The sequence below is a fragment of the Mastomys coucha genome, unplaced genomic scaffold (assembly GCF_008632895.1).
Source record: "Mastomys coucha isolate ucsf_1 unplaced genomic scaffold, UCSF_Mcou_1 pScaffold5, whole genome shotgun sequence".
Classification (NCBI taxonomy): Eukaryota; Metazoa; Chordata; class Mammalia; order Rodentia; family Muridae; genus Mastomys; species Mastomys coucha.
The window spans coordinates 50,212,968-50,230,391 of record NW_022196911.1 but is presented as its reverse complement, the minus strand read 5'-3'; the positions used below and the strand labels follow the sequence as shown (position 1 = coordinate 50,230,391).

The following is a 17,424-nucleotide window of genomic DNA, read 5'->3' as shown; positions in this document are numbered from 1 at the left end:
CTCTCTGCCTCTCTGCCTCTCTGCCTCTCTGCCTCTCTGCCTCTCTGCCTCTCTGCCTCTGCCTCTGCGTCTCCCAACTACTGGAACTAAAGGTGTGTGCTACCACTGCCTGGCAAGATACAGGTGTTTTAAATGGAAAAGAGCTGTACATTTACAATGAATTATGGGCTGGGGATGTAGCTCAGTTGGTAGAGTGCTCACCCAGCATGTAGGAAGACCTGAGTTCCAACCTCAGCACCACATAAACTGGTATGATGGAGCAAGCCTGTAATCCCAGCCCTCAGGAGGGGGAAGTAGGAAGAGCGGGAGTTCCAGGTCATCCTCAGCTCCATAGCATATTCACAGCTAGCCTGAACTACATGAGACCCTGTCACCACCACCCCCCCCCAAAAGGCAATTTCTTTCCTCTGATGAAGTGGAGAACACACAATAATATCAAGATGAGCATCTTCTCAGCCCAATGCAGTCACTCTAATCCTGCATCCCAAGCTCAGTGCTCACTCCAGAGCAGCTGCTAAGGGGTGGCCTCTGCCTCTTAGCGACTCACCTACTGAAGAGCCCCTGAATTGTCTCTAGTCTTTAACAGCTTCTTACTCTAAGCACTTCTATACAGATCTTTCTGTGGCTTTAACTTTTTCCTCTTGGGATAGGCTTCTGGGACTCGTATTTATAGATGTTTATAAGGAACTGCCCAGTGGTTTTCAGGATGACAGTAATTTTGCCCGGATATTGTTATCATTATCCTGAGTGCTGGAGGCTGAAATCAGAGCCCAGCCCTTTAGGCAAATGATTCTACCACTGAACTCCACTCCCAACCTTCACTGGCACTTTTCACTCAACTGGAACGTGTGAGCATTCCCTCCCTTCTGTATCTGGGCTAGCGCTTGTTTGAATTGTCAGTCCAGAGCATGCCAGGAATTGTACCTAGGACCTCATATAGGCTAAGCATGCATCATTGAGCTGGACCCCAGCCCCAAGATATTTTTAACTCAACCATTCTGATAGGTGTTTAGTGGTATTTGATTATGTTTTAATTTGCCTTTTACTAACAGCTAGTGATAATTGGTTATGAGTATCACTTATACTTTTATGCGTATTCAATTGTTTTTTATTAATTTTTAGTAGCGTGTGTGAGAGAGTGAAGGTGTGGAGTCAGTTCTCTCCCTCACCTTGTTGAGGTAGTCTCTTTGGCTGTTTTGACTGCTCTTAGGCCCTCACGCTAGCTGCCCCATGAGCTTTCCATCAATTCTCCTAACTCTGTCTCTCACCTTACCTTAGTAGTGCAAGGATTACAAATGTATGTCACCACATCCAGCTTTCATGGGCAAGTGCTTGCCCCACTGAGCCACCTAGCTGGCCTTCCTTTATGATGTTTAGTTGGCACTTGCATGTCTTCTTTGGTGAAGGTATTCAGGCCTTGGGGGAGCAGTGTGTGGCAGGGTTTTGCTAGGTTTTCCTGACTGGCCTTGTGGTTATGCCAATCCTCTTGCCTCTACCTCTCCAAGCTGGGTGTGTGCCACCATGCCCAGCCTGTACAAATATTTTATTAGTACTTCTTTATCTGAGTGTGCCAGCTTCTAGTCAATCTCCTCTTGATTATCCTCTGGGCAGAAAGCCTGGCTTCTGTCTTCCTGTGCTTCTTGTGACTTCTATGTGTTTCTCAATGGCTTAAACACACACACACACACACACACACACCACATAATGGAGTAGGGGGATGAAATAAGTATCAGCTGTTTTTTCCCCAAGTCTAGGCTTGGTGGGTACACAGCCTGCACAGCCTCACAGGGTCAACCTTTAAAAACATCACACATTGTGCCCATGACATCTCGGAATTCTTAATTTTTTTACCCAGTGGCACTACATCCTGACTTTGCACAAGGCACCGTAAGTTGTGAAGTCACTCCTGGATCCCACTCACTCTTGAGGTCCCCCAGGGTTTTACTGTCCTAGTTGTCTCTCAGCTACTTCAGATGTCAGCCAAATCTCTGTGTCACTAGTACACCAGACTGTGGCTCTGCGGCTGGGACTTGCCTTTGGGGATGTGGCCTGGCAGAGACAGAGAAACAGGAAAGTGGGGTTCCTGCAACATTCTCTGTCCTCCAAGGGTTCCTCTTCACATGCCTCCATAAAAAAAGAAAAGATGGTCGATAGACTGGTTTCTACCAACCACTGAATCATTCCAGAATTTGGGCCTCCCTTGAGTTTAAACTCATAAAGAGACAGGAAGAAAAAACACCCTGACACTCAACACTATGATGTTTATCCCGGATTGGAGGTTGCGGGGGATTTCACCTTACACGAAAATCAACCCAAGGCCAAGCAAGGGTGATTGCTTCCAAGCCTGCTGACCTAAATGCAATCCCTGGCACCCACATGGCCGGAGGAGAAAACCAGCCCTCACTCGTTTGTCCTTTGACCTCTGTGCACACATTAAAAAATAAATAAATAAATGTAATTTTAAGAATCTTTCTAAAAAATCAACTCAAGTGGATCAGAGACATTAATGGAAGACTCAGAACTCTAAAACTTCTAGAAGAGAAAGTTAGGGGTGGAGTGGGGGGGTGGGAATAACCAGACACAGTGGGGTCCAGGGAATGATTCCCTGGATAGAACTCCAAAGGCACCCAGGACAAAAGTAAACCGACAAATGGGGTTACATCTAAAGATCATCTGGACAGCCAAGGAAAAGCGTGGGTGAGATGGCCTTCAGAACAGGAGACACACGATCTCCTGACAGGGCTGACACCACGGTGTGTGAGGGGGCCCTACAAATGGCAGCCAAGTAGGCCAGCTGCAAAATGGGTGAATGACCCCACTGGGAATAACAAATACATGAAAATATGCACCTCCTCATTAGCTCCTGGGGAAACACAAATCCAAGCCACAGTGAGGTATCTCCTCCCTCTGTTCAAATGACTAGTGCATTAATCCAAAGGACAAAGATGGCTCTGCGGTGCTGGAGTGCTGGCTGCTCTGGTGGAGGACCAGGATTATCAGGTTGTAACTCCAGCTCCAGGGGATCTACTGCCCTCTTCTGGTCTCCACGGGCACTGCAATATGTGTCAGAATCGCCTTAAAATAGACGTATTTCTTTTTATGCTACATGTATGAGTCTTTTGCCTTTGTGTGTATATGTACACTGCATGTGTGTCTGATGCCTGAAGAGGCCAGAAGAGCGTGCTGAGTCACCTGGAACTGGGGTTACAGAGGTTGTGAGCTGCCTGATGTGGATGGTGGGAACTGAATCAGAGTCCTCTACGAGAGCAGCCATCAGGGCTCTTAACTGCTGAGCCATCTCTCCAGCCCCAGAATTTCCTTCTTTTTAAAGGCTATATAATATTCCATTTCATGGACGTACCACATTTTGCTTACCCATTTTATGACGTTTGTCTGTCTCCCACCTTTTGATCTTGAATGATGTTGACATGAACAAGAACATACAAATGTCTTTTAAGGTCCCTTCTTTTGATTCATTTGGGCACATTCCAGAGGCAGCAAGGCTTTCTCTTCTTTACGTTCCTGGTTGTTACTGTTATTGTTGTTGCCGTTGTTATCCTCCTCCTTACAGTGGGATGCTCTTGCAGGTCCTGCCTCTGGAAAACAAGATGAAGGACGCCCGCCGCTTCCCAGCCATTCTGTCTTTGGGGATGTCCATCATCACCAGCCTGTACATTGCCATCGGGGCTCTGGGCTACCTGCGGTTTGGAGAAGACATCAAAGCCAGCATCACTCTTAACCTGCCCAACTGCTGGTACCTTCATGGCTCTTGGGTGGTAGGGATTGAGAGATGTGTAGAACAGTGTCGCTCTCTTCCTCTCCCTGTCAGAGCAGGGAGACCAGGCATAGAGACACCCCTACTGGGAGAGATGGAGCCAGCATTGGTCACTAAGACTGTAGAGAGCCCGTCAAAAGCTGCTTCCAGGCTGAGTCAGGTCTAGGTATCTTAGTGCAAGGGGACATAACTAAGAGGAAAGAATAGAAGCTAGAATCCTTGGTCCTAGCGGGGAGCATGGGAGTTCTGGAGGAGGAAAGGGGGCTTCTACCTGTGGGTTGGAACCCTTTGGTTCCTCTTCCCAGGCTCTGCGGCGGCTGGGGACCCCCAAGCCAGGGGAGCTAGCATTGAAAACATGAAACAGGACTGTGAGATGGTTCAGTGGGTAAGAGAGTGTGACACACGGGGTGAGTTCTTTTAGTCTGCTCCCCTACACAAAGCCAGGCATGTGCTGGGAAGGTAGAGACAGGAGTACCCCTGAGGTTCACTGCCCAGCCGGGCAGGCTGAATTAGTGAGTTCCAGGTTGAGTGAGAGACCTTGTTTCAAAAAAAATAAAGTGCAGCATAACTGAGGGAGACACTGACATCAACCTCTGGGCTCTACATGCATGTGGAATACACATGAACATGCTCACATACAACGTACACACATATGCAGGCATGCAACACACATGTACATGCACATACACACATGTATACATGCATCACACAGACACACTCACATGCATGCACACACACACGCATCCAACATACGTACACATATGTGTACTCATATACACACAAGCATGCACACACACACAAGTTTAGCTCCCTTGAAACCTCACCCTTCATCTGGGCCTCAGCTTCAAACCCATGACCCTGTTTCTCCTTTCATCCCTTCACGCAACCCCACTGATAATCTCTTTCCATCTCCATTATCAGGGACTCCGCAGTCCTCTCAACTAAAAGGGACATGTGTTGAGGGCTCCTGATGTACTTGGGATTTAGGGGGTGCAGACAATACCTATGAACTCTAGTCACACAAGACTTTAGACCTCCACCTAGGACTCTTGTCCCTTACCAGCCAAGAGTTCTTGGGAGAAGTATGTAGCTTCAGTGCCTGTCTGCCCTGAGAAGCACCAGAATGCTCTGTGTGTGTGCATGTGTATGTACGACATGTGCGCATGCTCAGGCCCTTCCCTCTGCTGCCATTGAATCCTGACGCTTCTCTTCCCTCCACTCTGGTGAGACTCCTCTGCGCTCGGAGAAGGTCCCACACCCTCATTTTTAGATAAGGAAACAAGACCCAAGGGATTGTCCCAAAATCAGAGGCTGCTGTCCCCTGGAGGCCAGGCGTGGAAGTGTTGGGCCATGGAGAACATACCTGTGTGTCTTGCAGGCTGTACCAGTCAGTCAAGCTCCTGTATGTCGTCGGCATCCTGTGTACCTATGCCCTTCAGTTCTACGTCCCTGCGGAAATCATCATCCCCCTTGCTGTCTCCCAGGTGTCAAAACGCTGGGCACTGCCTGTGGACCTGTCCATCCGGCTCGCCATGGTCTGCCTCACATGTGAGTAGAACAGAGGCTGGGAGTCTCCGAACTATTTCTAGGGGCAAGAGGGAGGAGAGACAGACAGACAGAAAGACAGACAGACAGACACAGAGATAGACAGAGACTGTGTGTCTGTCTGTCCATCTATCTGTCTGTGTGTCTGTGTGTGTTCACTCGTATGTGTGCATCCCTGTAGAAGCCAGAGGACAACTGAGACGTCATTCTTCAGGCACCACCTTCTTTCTTTTTAATATGGTCTCTCATTGGCCTGGAGCTCAGCAGTTATGTGAGGCTACCTCCAAAGCGTGAGGCTACCTCCAAAGATCAGTCCGTCTCTGCCTCCCCAGTGCTGGGGTTGCAAGTGTACCCCACCATGCCTCGATCTTTTTAAGTTCTAGGAATCAAATTCAGGTCGTGGTACTTGCAAGGTAGACACTTGACTAACTGAGCCATCTCCCAGCCTCTATTTAAACCATTCTTACACAGTCCCTGATTAGAAAGGTATACTGATGCCCAGCCCAAGGACAGATTCATTGATATCCAGTGTATTAAATAATAATCACGTGATACAGAAAGTGTGTGGGGCACTGCAGTAAACTCATCCTAGGCTGTATTTCTTAGCATTTTATTCAGCCCTCATGAGAATGCTCAGGAAGTGGGACACTGCCAAATAACTGGCCAGTGAGCATTGGAGCTGAGGGTGTCCCTCAGTTGGTAGAGCATTTCCTGGCATGCATGAAGCCTTTGCTTCAATCCATACCTCAGAGGTAGAGAATGGTGGTACACACTTGTGATCCCAGCACTCAGGAGGACTAGAAGTTCAGTCACTTTTGGCTACATAGCAAGTCTAAAGCCAGCCTGGGCTATCTGAGGTACTATCTTAATAGCAGCAGCAGCAGTGGTGACAAAGGACCAATGAGATGGCTCAATTGGGAAGGACACTTGCTGCCAAGCCTTACAACCCGAGTTCAATCCTCAGAACCTGTATGGCAGGAGAGTCTCAGCTCCTAAAAGTTGCCCTCAGGCTTCTACACATGTGCTGAGACTTGCATGCTCAATAAATAAATGTAATTAAACTTTTACAAAATAATGATAATGAAGAAAAATCATCAGGATTCGAACCCAAGCCACCAAAGTCCAGAGTCAGCACCTTTCACATCCGAGGCTGACACTGAAGGTGGTGGGCCAGGTAAAATGTTCATACAACAGGTGCTGTCTGCCCCTCATGGCCTTGTATACATTTAGGCCAACATTATAAACAAGCCCGCCCCCTCCCTCACCACACATACACACCCATGTTCATGCAGGCAACCCTAATTAAATCCTGAGGATTATATATAAAAAGATATGGGGGCTGGAGAGATGGCTGGGCGGTTAAGAGCACTGACTGTTCTTCTGAAGGTCCTGAGTTCAGATCCCAGCAACCACATGGTGGCTCACAACCACCCATAATGAGATTGGACGCCCTCTTCTGGTGCGTCTGAAGACAGCTACAGTGAATTACGCTGGAGTGAGCAGGGCCCGAGTGAGAGGGCCAGAGTGAGCAGGCCAGTGTGAGCGGGCCGGTGTGAGCAGGCCAGCAGAAGGTCCTGAGCTCAACTCCCAGCAGCCACACATATCATAGCTCACGGCCATCTGTACAGAAACAGTGTACGCATACACATAAAATAAAATAATCTAAAAAGAAAAAGAAAAGAATAGGTTGAGGACAAGTGGGGACGAAGGAGGGGGGACAGGAGAAGGCAGTGGTAAGGGCACAGTCAGCATACAGTATATACCCACAGGAAACTGTCAAAGGTTGGAAAATGAAAATACAGACAACAAGCATATTTGGTGGAGAGAACGTTCAGAACACACACACATGTATGAAGTAATAATAGCAGAAGCTATTCGAAGCTATTGATATTTAAACAGTGGTTAAGTAGAAAACTTGGTCCAAGTCGGTTTTGCTGACTAACTAGGGCATTCTGGAAACACAGGCTCTCTAAGTGCCCTCTGCAAGGCCAGCTGCATGAAGCCATGGTCACTGGAATTAAGGCGCCATCTGAAACTCCCATTCCCTTTGAGCTTGGGGGATTGTGGGTTCTGTTGGGACCCCGTGAGTATGAGGCGAGCCTGCTTCTCGTTTTATAGAACTATCCCTTTGACTCTCCTGGCTGTAGCTCACAAATGAACACTGGCTTTATATATATATATATAATCTCTCCATCTCCAGAACCCCAAGCACTGAACTTAAGTGGGTAGAGAAACCCCCAAACAACACAACAATATGAACACATAGTGTTTTGAGGACCCCCCCCCCAGAGATGACCACAGTTTATAGCCAATTGAAAATCTTTATTCTAGCTGGCTGGGACTATACTCAGGTATTTGGGGACTCAAGTGTAGCCTCGAACATTTAGAGCAAGTGGCAAAATCTACATACACCCTGGTGTCTCGCTCAGCAGCTGTGGGGGAGGGGGGGTGTCGAGGCAGGGATTTGTATAAACAGGCAGTTAACAGAAGCTAAGAAAAATTAGCTGGGACATTTTGGCCTCAGGTTCCTAGAATAGAGTTGGGCGATTTCTCATGGGATTCTCCATCAAAGAGATCAAAGTCTAGCTAAACCTGAAATGGCCTCAGCAAAAATACAAGATGGAGGAACCTCTGCCCTGCCCTGCCCTGCCCTGCCCTGTCACAGTAAATCTAAACAATAGGGGTGAGCAACACCAACCACTAATGAGCCCTCCAGGAGAGGACTGGTGTGCTGGGAACTCTCTGCTTTTTCTTTTCTTTCTTTTTATTTTTTTTACATTTGTTTGTTTGTTTGTTGTTTATATGTGCATGTTGACACACGTGTATAGGTCAGAAGACAGCTAGCAGGAGTCGGTTCTCTTCTTTTACCATGTGTGTCTGGGGGTCAAAATCGAGTCAAAAGACCGAGCAGCAAGTGCCTTTATCTACTGAGCCATCTCCCATTTGCTTTTTACTGTTGGTGTTTTGTTTTGTTTTGATGGGGTTTCAGTATGTATCCCTGGCTAGCCTATGTAGACCAGGCTGGCCTGGAATTACCTGCCTCTGCCTCCCAAGGGCTGGGTCTAAAGGCATGTAGAACCCTGCCCTGCCTTTTCTTTCTTTCCTTCCTTCCTTCCTTCTTCCTTTCTTCCTTTTTCTTCATTTATTTATTTCCCTTTTTATACAGTCTCATATATCACAGGTTAGCCTCAAACTAGACTATGTAGTCAAAGAAAACCTTGAGTTCCTGATCCTCCAGGCTGCACCTCCAAGACGCTGGGGTTATAGGTATGCGTCACCATGCCCCGTTTTCACTGTGCCAGGGATAGAATCAGGGCTTCACGCATTCTGGGCAGGTATTCTACCAACTGAGCTACATCCGCAGCCCTCAAGTTTTATTTGCAAAGCTGAATTGCTAAGGGAGGTTTGGTTTCTCTTACAGATGACTTCAATAAGAGCCTTTAAAGTAAACCTGGGCTTCTCCATCTGTCTCCTTTCCTCTCCCTTAGGCATGCTGGCCATCCTCATCCCCCGCCTGGACCTGGTCCTCTCCCTGGTGGGTTCTGTGAGCAGCAGTGCCCTGGCCCTCATCATCCCACCCCTGCTGGAGGTGACCACCTACTATGAAGAGGGCATGAGCCTCCTGACCATCACCAAGGACGCCCTCATCAGCATTCTGGGCTTCATGGGCTTCGTGGTGGGGACCTACCAGGCCCTGGATGAGCTGATCAAGTCCGGGAACTCTCTCCCCGTGTCCAACTCCACCATGTTTATTCAGTGACAGAGCCTCTCCTCGCCCATGGTGACTTATGTTGTCTATGTACCTTTTCACTTCGCCTTTTCTCTGGTCTAAGACATAAGCAACAGGTATAGCATATCCCCAGCACCATGTGTGTGCGCGTGCAAAGGACATGGGGACCATCTATACCACATACAAGGTGTAGATAGATGGTCATTAAAAACAAACAAAAAAAAAAAATGTTGGTCGTTCTCTAGTTTTCCACACCCTGGAGACCTCACCTGTGGAAACCGCCATCTTGTTTTTGTCATTTATCTGCTCATTTCATACCTTGAGTGGAGTTATGCAAAAAGCAGCCACTAGGTGGCGGCAAGCGCCAGCTTTTGGCAGAAGGTGGTCCCTGCCCGCTCAAGCTTTGGTCATTTCCTTTTCCTGACCATGATGGGGAACACTGTGCTCATATCAGCATCAAGATGGAGGGGGCCAGGGCCAGTCACAATGCTCAGGTCAAATGTCATCGTCAATGTTACAGATAAGTGTGCTGAACTTTCTAAACCACCCAGTCTTAGCCCAACTCAGAAATCCAGCAGTGAACAAGAAAAAAGTAGGGTCAAGCCCATGAGCCAGGGGCAGCAGACAGAGACATCACTTGAGTAGGTTTTTACTTCTGAATTCTTGCAATGAACATCCTCTGTTACCTAGTGGGTACCAAGCACAATACGGGGTTCTTATATAATAGTTTGGTGCTAATATAACATTGCAGCTTCATATACCCAGCAGTGGAGCCTACGGGTCACCTGTTGAATCTTGACCTTGTTACTTGTCTTGGCCAACAGTAAATGTGTTACAAATAATGGCTTCTACCCTGAGACTGCCTTCTTCCACTTTGTGGAGCTGATTTTTCTTTAAAGTGTGTGTGTGTGTGTGTGTGTGTGTGTGTGTGTGTGTGTGTGGTGTGCACACACCACATATGTAAGTGTGGTGCCTATGGTGGAAGCCAGAAGGGAATGTTAGATCCCCTAAAGCTGGAGTTACAGGCAGTTGTAAAAGTACTTAAGTCCTCAGCAAGCACCTGTAACCACTGGGGGATCTCCCCGCCCCACTTCCTGCATTACGGATCTGAGAACACCAACTGAAATGGAGTGTGTGACATCATCATGCCCAGTCTCCTGGAGAATAGGGGACTGTATGGAATAGAAACGACTCATCCCAAGATCAACCAGCCTGTTTCTAGACACATGTGTGAAGCCATTTGGACAACGTCTGCAGTAAAGTTGACCAGATCATAAGAACTGTGTACACAAGAGCCATGGATGTAGCTCAATGACAGGACATGTGCTTGAGCTACTGAGACTTTGGGTCTCATCCCCAGGACCGTGTGTGTGTGTGTGTGTGTGTGTGTGTGTGTGTGTGTGTGTCAAGAAGATGGGACCAAGATGACCAATGTGAGCTAGTGCGCATGAGCCACAGAGTGGGGAACAGAATACGTATGTGCTTTCCATCGATTTAGTGTGTGGTTTCATACGCCATAGGTTCTGGTGATGGGTGGAGAAAGACTCTGTCTCAGGCACTGTCAGTTACCTATCTCACTGCTGTGACAAAATGCCTGACAGAGGCGACTTGAAGCAGAAAATCTGTGCTTTGGCTCATAATTTGAGACTCCAGTCTATACTGACAGAGAACGGCACTGGGGTAGCCTGTCCCATGACAGACACAGTCAAGAAGCAGAATCACCAATATGCTCAGTTTCATTTAGTCCAGGATCCCAGCACACTAGAGTGGTACCGCCCATGTCAACTACCCTAGTTTGGAAGCTCCCTCACTGACCTGCCCACAGGCTTGTCGCCTGGGTGGTTGTAGACTCTGTTTAGTTGACAGTTAATTGTGCCACTGGGAAAGAGGTCAGCTTAGCAAGTGACACCTGCTTGATCAAACCGGCTCCTGTGTGTCCCCATCCTTCCATATCTGCGTGACATTCAGAATATGTAGAGTGGACATGCGTAGGGACCATTGGGATCTCCCCAGTTCCTGAGGCCTGGTCTGCTTCTTAAGTCTTAATTTCTACACATTGAACTTCCATAAGGTATTTCCACATTCCCACTCAGACAGGGACAGGCTTGGCTGTCCACATGAAAACCCCAAACCCCTTGGATGGGACTCCAAGCCTGGGCAGCAGTCCACCTTTCCAGAGATGGGCCAGCATTCTCATCCTTGACACTGTTTCATCGACAGACCTAAAGGAACCCCAGAAGTGTGGTCTTCCTCCCTGGCCACACTTGGTTTTCACAGACAAGATCCTATTGTATAACATGATCAAGTTCAATTTTTTAAATATTTTTTTATTTGTGGTGTGTGTGTGTGTGTGTGTGTGTGTGTGTGTGTGTGTGTGTGGTGTGATGTGTGTTATGTGGACGAATTCCTCAAAGGCCATGAGAGAATCTCAGACCTCCTGGAGCTGGAGTTACAGCTGGCTGTGTATGAACTCAGGTCCTCAGTAAAAGCACCAAGCAATCTTAATCATGGAACCAAACTCTTTAGCCCCTAATCTTATTGCTGAGATTTTCTGAGTGCGTAAAATAAGAACCACTGTCGTAAGGGGCAGGTGCAAGCTAGAGCTCATTAGCAATTACCTGCATCATCTAAACTGCCAGTTAGCATAGCAGAGTGATAAGTTGTTATTATCATCAATTTATTCAGACATACACATGCAAGTAGACGTGCCTTTCCTCCATCTCCACTAAAGTATTCCTCCTCCTCCTCTTCTTCCTCTTCTTCCTCTGAGACAGGGCTTCCTTGTTGTATAGCTAAGGCTATCCTTGAGTGCCTCCTGCCTCCCTGGCCTGGGATTACTACCACACCCAACTCATCTCCTCTCTTTCATTTTTGGGGGCTTTCTGTTGAATCAGAGTGTGCAGAAAATCACCTTGAAGACACATCCATGGATAAGCTGTGTTTCCAGAGAAGGTTGGCTGAGAAGCAAAGACTTATCTTGGATATGGGCAGGATCATCCCATGGGCTGGGTTATAAACCGAATACAAAGGAAGAAACAAGCTAAGTGTGGCCATTCTTCTCTCTCTGCTTCCCGACAGCGGATGTCATGTGACCGGGTAAGTCATGGTCTGGGACCATGCTGTCCCCACCATGATGGACTGTGCCCTCAAACTGGGAGCCAACTTAAACCCTACCTTCCTTGAGTTATCTGTATGACCACAGTGAGAACGGTTCCTGGGGTCCATAGATATATCACCATTTTCAGATGAGGAGACAGGCTCAGACACATTAGTCTGCTGAAGACCAACACAGGGACAAGAGGGCACAGAACCCAGGCACTTAGCATCATAGCTTCCTGTTGCTCTGCAAGGCCTGAAAGGTCTTTGGGTAAAGTAAAAGAGGAAGGTCAAGGGGAAAGGTAGAGAAAAGATTTTCAGAAAATTACATTGTTTCATATGTATTTATTGTGTTTGTGTGTGTGTGTGTGTGTGTGTGTGTGTGTGTACAACCGTGTAATGGTGTGTGTGAGAGAGAAAGAGAGAGAGAGAGAGAGAGAAAGAGAGAGGGGGGAGGGAGGGAGGGAGTGAGAGAGGGAGAAAGAGGTGGGGACAACTTTAGGAACCTATTTTCTCCTCCCTCTGTGTGAGTCCCAGGAAATGAACTCAGTCACCAAGCTTGATGGCAAATATTTTTACCCACTGATCCACTTCACTAGCCCTTATTTTTTTTTTCTCTTTTGGAGAAAGAGTCTTGCTTTATAGCACTGGCTAACCTGGAACTTCCTGTGCAAACCAGGCTGGCCTATTTTCAGATGAGGAGACAGGCTCACGGAGATCTGGTTGCCTCTGTCCCCTTATTGGCACATCCATCCATCCTAAAAGAAGTTTCTAGCCGGGCAGTGGTGGTGCACATCTTTAATCCCAGCACTTGGGAGGCAAAGGCAGGCGGATTTCTGAGTTCGGGGCCAGCCTGGTCTACAGAATGAGTTCCAGGACAGTCAAGGCGACACAGAGAAACCCTGTCTCGAAAAAAAAAAAAAAAAAAGAAGAAGTTTCTAGATGAGTCCTGGAGACTGCACAGCCCTGCGAATGCACACGGAACCCTGCGAGTTACAGAGGCCCAAGGTGACGATGGCAAATGTTCTCATCTCTATATTATTACCACTGTCTTTTCCGACAGCAGAATTGCGGCCTGGTAGTGCCACATGGTATTGGTGGCTGTCTGCGGGGGACACCTGCCAGCTCCCAGACATCCCTGAGAAGACTGCTGCCTCTGGGGTGTGATCGCCACCACCTCCTTCCCCGTGTGAGTTTTTGTGTCTCTGTAACCTGAGTCCAGCATTTGTGACCCGTGACCCTGTGTTTATGGTGTCCTCCCACACCCTGTTCAAGTGCAGTCTCCTTCCTTCACAGGGGACCACAGGAAAGAGGAACCCTTATTCACTGCTGGTGGAAATGTCAACTGCCACTGCCACAGCAGAAGTGGGTGTGTTTCGGTTCCTCAAAACAGGAGCAGCAGAATTACCATACATCACTGCCAGACTTTTTTTTTTTTTGTAGTGTAGTATTTATTTATTTATTTATTATGTATACAATGTTACAATGTTCTGCCTGCACGTATGCTTGCAAGCCAGAAGAGGGCACCAGATCTCATTATAGATGGCTGTGAACCACCATGTGGTTGCTGGGAATTGAACTCAGGACCTTTAGAAGAGCAGTCAGTGCTCTTAACCTCTGAGCCATCTCTCCAGCCCCCTATTCTTTTTTTCAGTATAATTTTTTTGTATTAATTCCTTGAGAACTTCACACATGCGTTCAATGTCTTTTGATCATATCCTCCTCTTCCCCCGAGACTTAGTTAAGGTTTCTCTTGCTGAAATGAAACCATGACGAAGAAGCAAGCTAGAGAGAGGAAAGGGTTTATTTGACTTACACTTCCAAATCGTAGTGGATCATTAGAGGAAGCCAGAACAGGAACTCAAACAGGGCAAGAACATGGAGGCAGGAGCTGATACAGAGGCCATGGAGCCTGCTTACTGGCTTGCTACACATGGCTTGCTCAGCCTGCTTTCTTAAAGAGTCCAGGACCACCAGTCCAGGGATAGCACTACCCACGGTGGGCTGGGCCTTCCCCATCAATTACTAATTAAGAAAATGCCTTGTAGGCTTGCCTACAACCCAATCTATGGAGACATTTTCTTAACTAAGGTTCCCCTTCTTAGATGACTTCAGCCTATGTCAAGTTGACTTAAAAGTATCTACCCTCACGCTCCACTTCCTCCCAGTTTTTTTTTTTTTTTCTTGCCACTGGAGCATGTTCATCCTGTCAAGGTCACAGCCTTAAAACTAGCTCCTCCTCCCTCAGGAGCCATCAACTGTCAGGAGCTCCTCAGCTAGGGGTGTGTGTGTGTGTGTGTGTGTGTGTGTGAAAGAGGGAGGGGGGTTATGGGAGAGGGAAACTTCCTTGGCCACTGAGGAGTGACAGAGGCTCATGGTTGCCTTTTGTGACAGGATTAAAAGCTGCATGGGACAAGTGGCTCCTCAAGGTTGTCATAGCGAGGATACAGATCAAGGTGACAGAGGTGTCATCATACGCAGAGCATGCCGACCACTTGGTTAAAGCACAGCGCGCCAGCTCCAGAAAGGCAGCTTCCAGACCGTGATCAGGCCTCGCCCATTCTTCCTTCTCCTCAGCTCCCCAGTATGGGGGGTGCTCCTTGGCTGCCCCTTCATTTTATACCACATGTGAAGTCCGTCAGCACATTCTCAGGTATGAGACGCTTCAAACTCCCTGGCCAGGTGAACTCAGCACTTGGGAGGGAGGTGAAGGTTAATGTCTGCAAGTTCGAGACCAGCCTAGTATAATAAGAGAGTTCTAGGCCAGGAAGGCTACTAGAGGGACTGTATCTTAAAACCTAAGAATAACAGTCATAACATAGCAGCCAGGGGGGATGAGCAAAGGACTCAGTTGGTAAAGTGTCTACCGTGTAACCATGAAGACCTGACTTCAGATCCCAGCACCCACATAAACATCCAGGCATGGTGGCATGCCTATAATCTAGCACTGGGAGGTAGAGACAGAAGGATTCCTGGACCTCGTTGGCTGGCCAGCCAGCCAAGCTGAACTGATGAACTCTGGGTTGAGTTAGAGACAAGAGACCCAGTCTCTAAAAGTAAGATGCAGACCAACCAAGGGTTGGCCTCTCCCTCTGTATCCATGTGTGTGCTTATACATACACCCACATACACACACATGCATGCACAAACACAAACACTCATAAAATGTAACTTTCATTTTCCTGAAGTATTTGTTGTCTTCCAGGCTTACTGCCTCCACCTGCTAACCTGTGCCTATTCCTGGAAGCTTCTACCCTCCATATAATCTTATCTAGGCCTGGAATGGTTTCAGCCTCTGAGGCTTACTGCTGAATAAACTCATCTTCTTGTTCATTCTGAACGCTGGCCAGCTGGTTCAACTCAGTTGTTCTGACTCAAACTCCTCTTCATGCTCCATGCTAATTGATTGAGTCTGGCTTCTCTTGGTTTCTCCTGAACTGTTCTGCCTGGCCTCAAACTAACTCTACCAATCTGTTCTAATCTTCTATCTCATTCTCATTCTCTGGCTCATTCTGTCTTCACCTGTGTAGTTTGTTATCTCTCTGTCTCACTATATCTGTGTGTCTCATTATAACAATCCTGGTAAAACTGCCTCCTCCTTCGTTTCTTCTTCTTCTTCTTCTTCTTCTTCTTCTTCTTCTTCTTCTTCTTCTTCTTCTTCTTCTTCTTCTTCTTCTTCTTCCTCTCTCTCCTCTCTCTCCTCTCTCTCCTCTCTCTCTCTCTCTCTCTCTCTCTCTCTCTCTCTCTCTCTCTCTCTCTCTCTCTCTCTCCTCTTTCTCTGCTCTGGTCTTTAAATAGTTCCCCTTTCCTCCCTGTTCTCATGAGAGTTGGGCATATCCTATTCTGTTAAATCTTTCTCTGACTCATCACTTTGTCTGCTACTCAATTAGACATCACTTTCAAACATGGGTGCTTCCTTCTACAAACTAACTTTGCCTTCATTGTTTGGGGTTAAAGGTGTGTACTAAGGGCAGGTCTGTATACCAGCTAGAAGGATTAAAGCTGTATGCTAAGGGCTGAGCCACACCACAACTAGAAAAAGGTTTTTTTCAGTAAATAATACAATCTCAGGGTACACAGAGTGATCAAATATCCTGCAAAACACACACACACACACACACACACACACACACATACACACACAAATAGATAAATAAATAAATAAAATAAAGGCTGACAAGATGACTCACCTGGTAAAGCCACTTGCTGTCAAGACTTAACAACCTGAGTTTGAACTGCAGGATCCCCATGCTGAAAGAAGAGAACTGACTCCCACGAGTTTTCCTCTCACCTCAAGCACACAGTGGCATGTCTCCCAAATAATAAATACATCTTTTAATAAAAAGAAAAAAATCATTGAATTCTAAAAATGTTCAGAATTCCCCCAGGCTCCCTCCATCTTGCTTTGAAATGCTGCTGCTCACCATGACTGGGGCAGGAGCTCCCTGCCTGAGCAATTTCATTGGTCACCTTTTCCTTTTTTGTTTGTTGTTTGTTGTTTTTTTTTGAGACAGAGGTTTTTTGTACAGCCCTGGCTGTCCTGGAACTCACTCTGTAGACCAGGCTGGCCTCGAACTCAGAAATCCACCTACCCCTGCCTCCCAAGTGCTGGGATTAAAGGCATGTGCCACCACCGCCCAGTGACCTTTTCCTTTTTTAAACAAAAGTAACTGACAGTAGTCTATGGTAGAAAGCGGCTGGCCAGAGAGATGGCTCAGCGGTTGGCAGGACTGTGTGGCCTCCTAAGGGTCGTGAGTTCAGTCCCTGGCTCTCGTCAAAAAAAGAAAGCGGTTATTTTTATTTGGTTCCAGAGGAATTTCAGTCTGTCCTGGTGGGAACTGTGGCTGTTGAGACAGGGTCCCTTATGTGGTCCTGGCTAGCTTGGACCTCACTCTGTAGACTAGACTGGTCTCAAACCACGGAGACAGCTGCCTGTCTCTGCCTACAGAGTGTTGGGGTAGAAGACACGTGCTACTATGCCTCAGGCAACTTTTTAATGGTTGTTTGTTTGTTTGTTTGGTTGGTTGGTTGGTTGGTTGGTTGGTTTAGACAAGAGCTCTCACTGGCCTGAAGCTTCCCATGCAGGCCGGGCTGACTAGTGAGCTCTAAGAATCTCGGGTCTTCACTCCCTAGCCCTGGGATCACAAGCCTGCACCACCACACCCAGCTTTTTTACATAGGTCCTGGGGATTGAACTCAGGTTCTCATCCTTGTACGGCAAGTGCTTTACCAACTAAGTCCTCTCCCCAGCCCGCAAATGACTTTTCGAAGGTGTGTA

The 17,424-nt window shown here is 47.4% G+C and overlaps 1 protein-coding gene across 1 annotated transcript in view; it reads left to right on the top strand.

Moving 5' to 3' along the window:
- Slc36a2 (solute carrier family 36 member 2) overlaps window positions 1-9,907 on the top strand; it is a 26,716-nt gene extending 16,809 nt beyond the window's left edge. The window contains exons 8-10 of the mRNA XM_031351186.1: window positions 3,588-3,754; window positions 5,154-5,323; window positions 8,809-9,907. Coding sequence (XP_031207046.1) covers window positions 3,588-3,754; window positions 5,154-5,323; window positions 8,809-9,080 — 609 coding nt within the window. The 3' untranslated portion in view covers window positions 9,081-9,907. The remainder of the gene's footprint in view (window positions 1-3,587; window positions 3,755-5,153; window positions 5,324-8,808) is intronic.
- The last annotated feature ends 7,517 nt before the right edge of the window (window positions 9,908-17,424 follow it).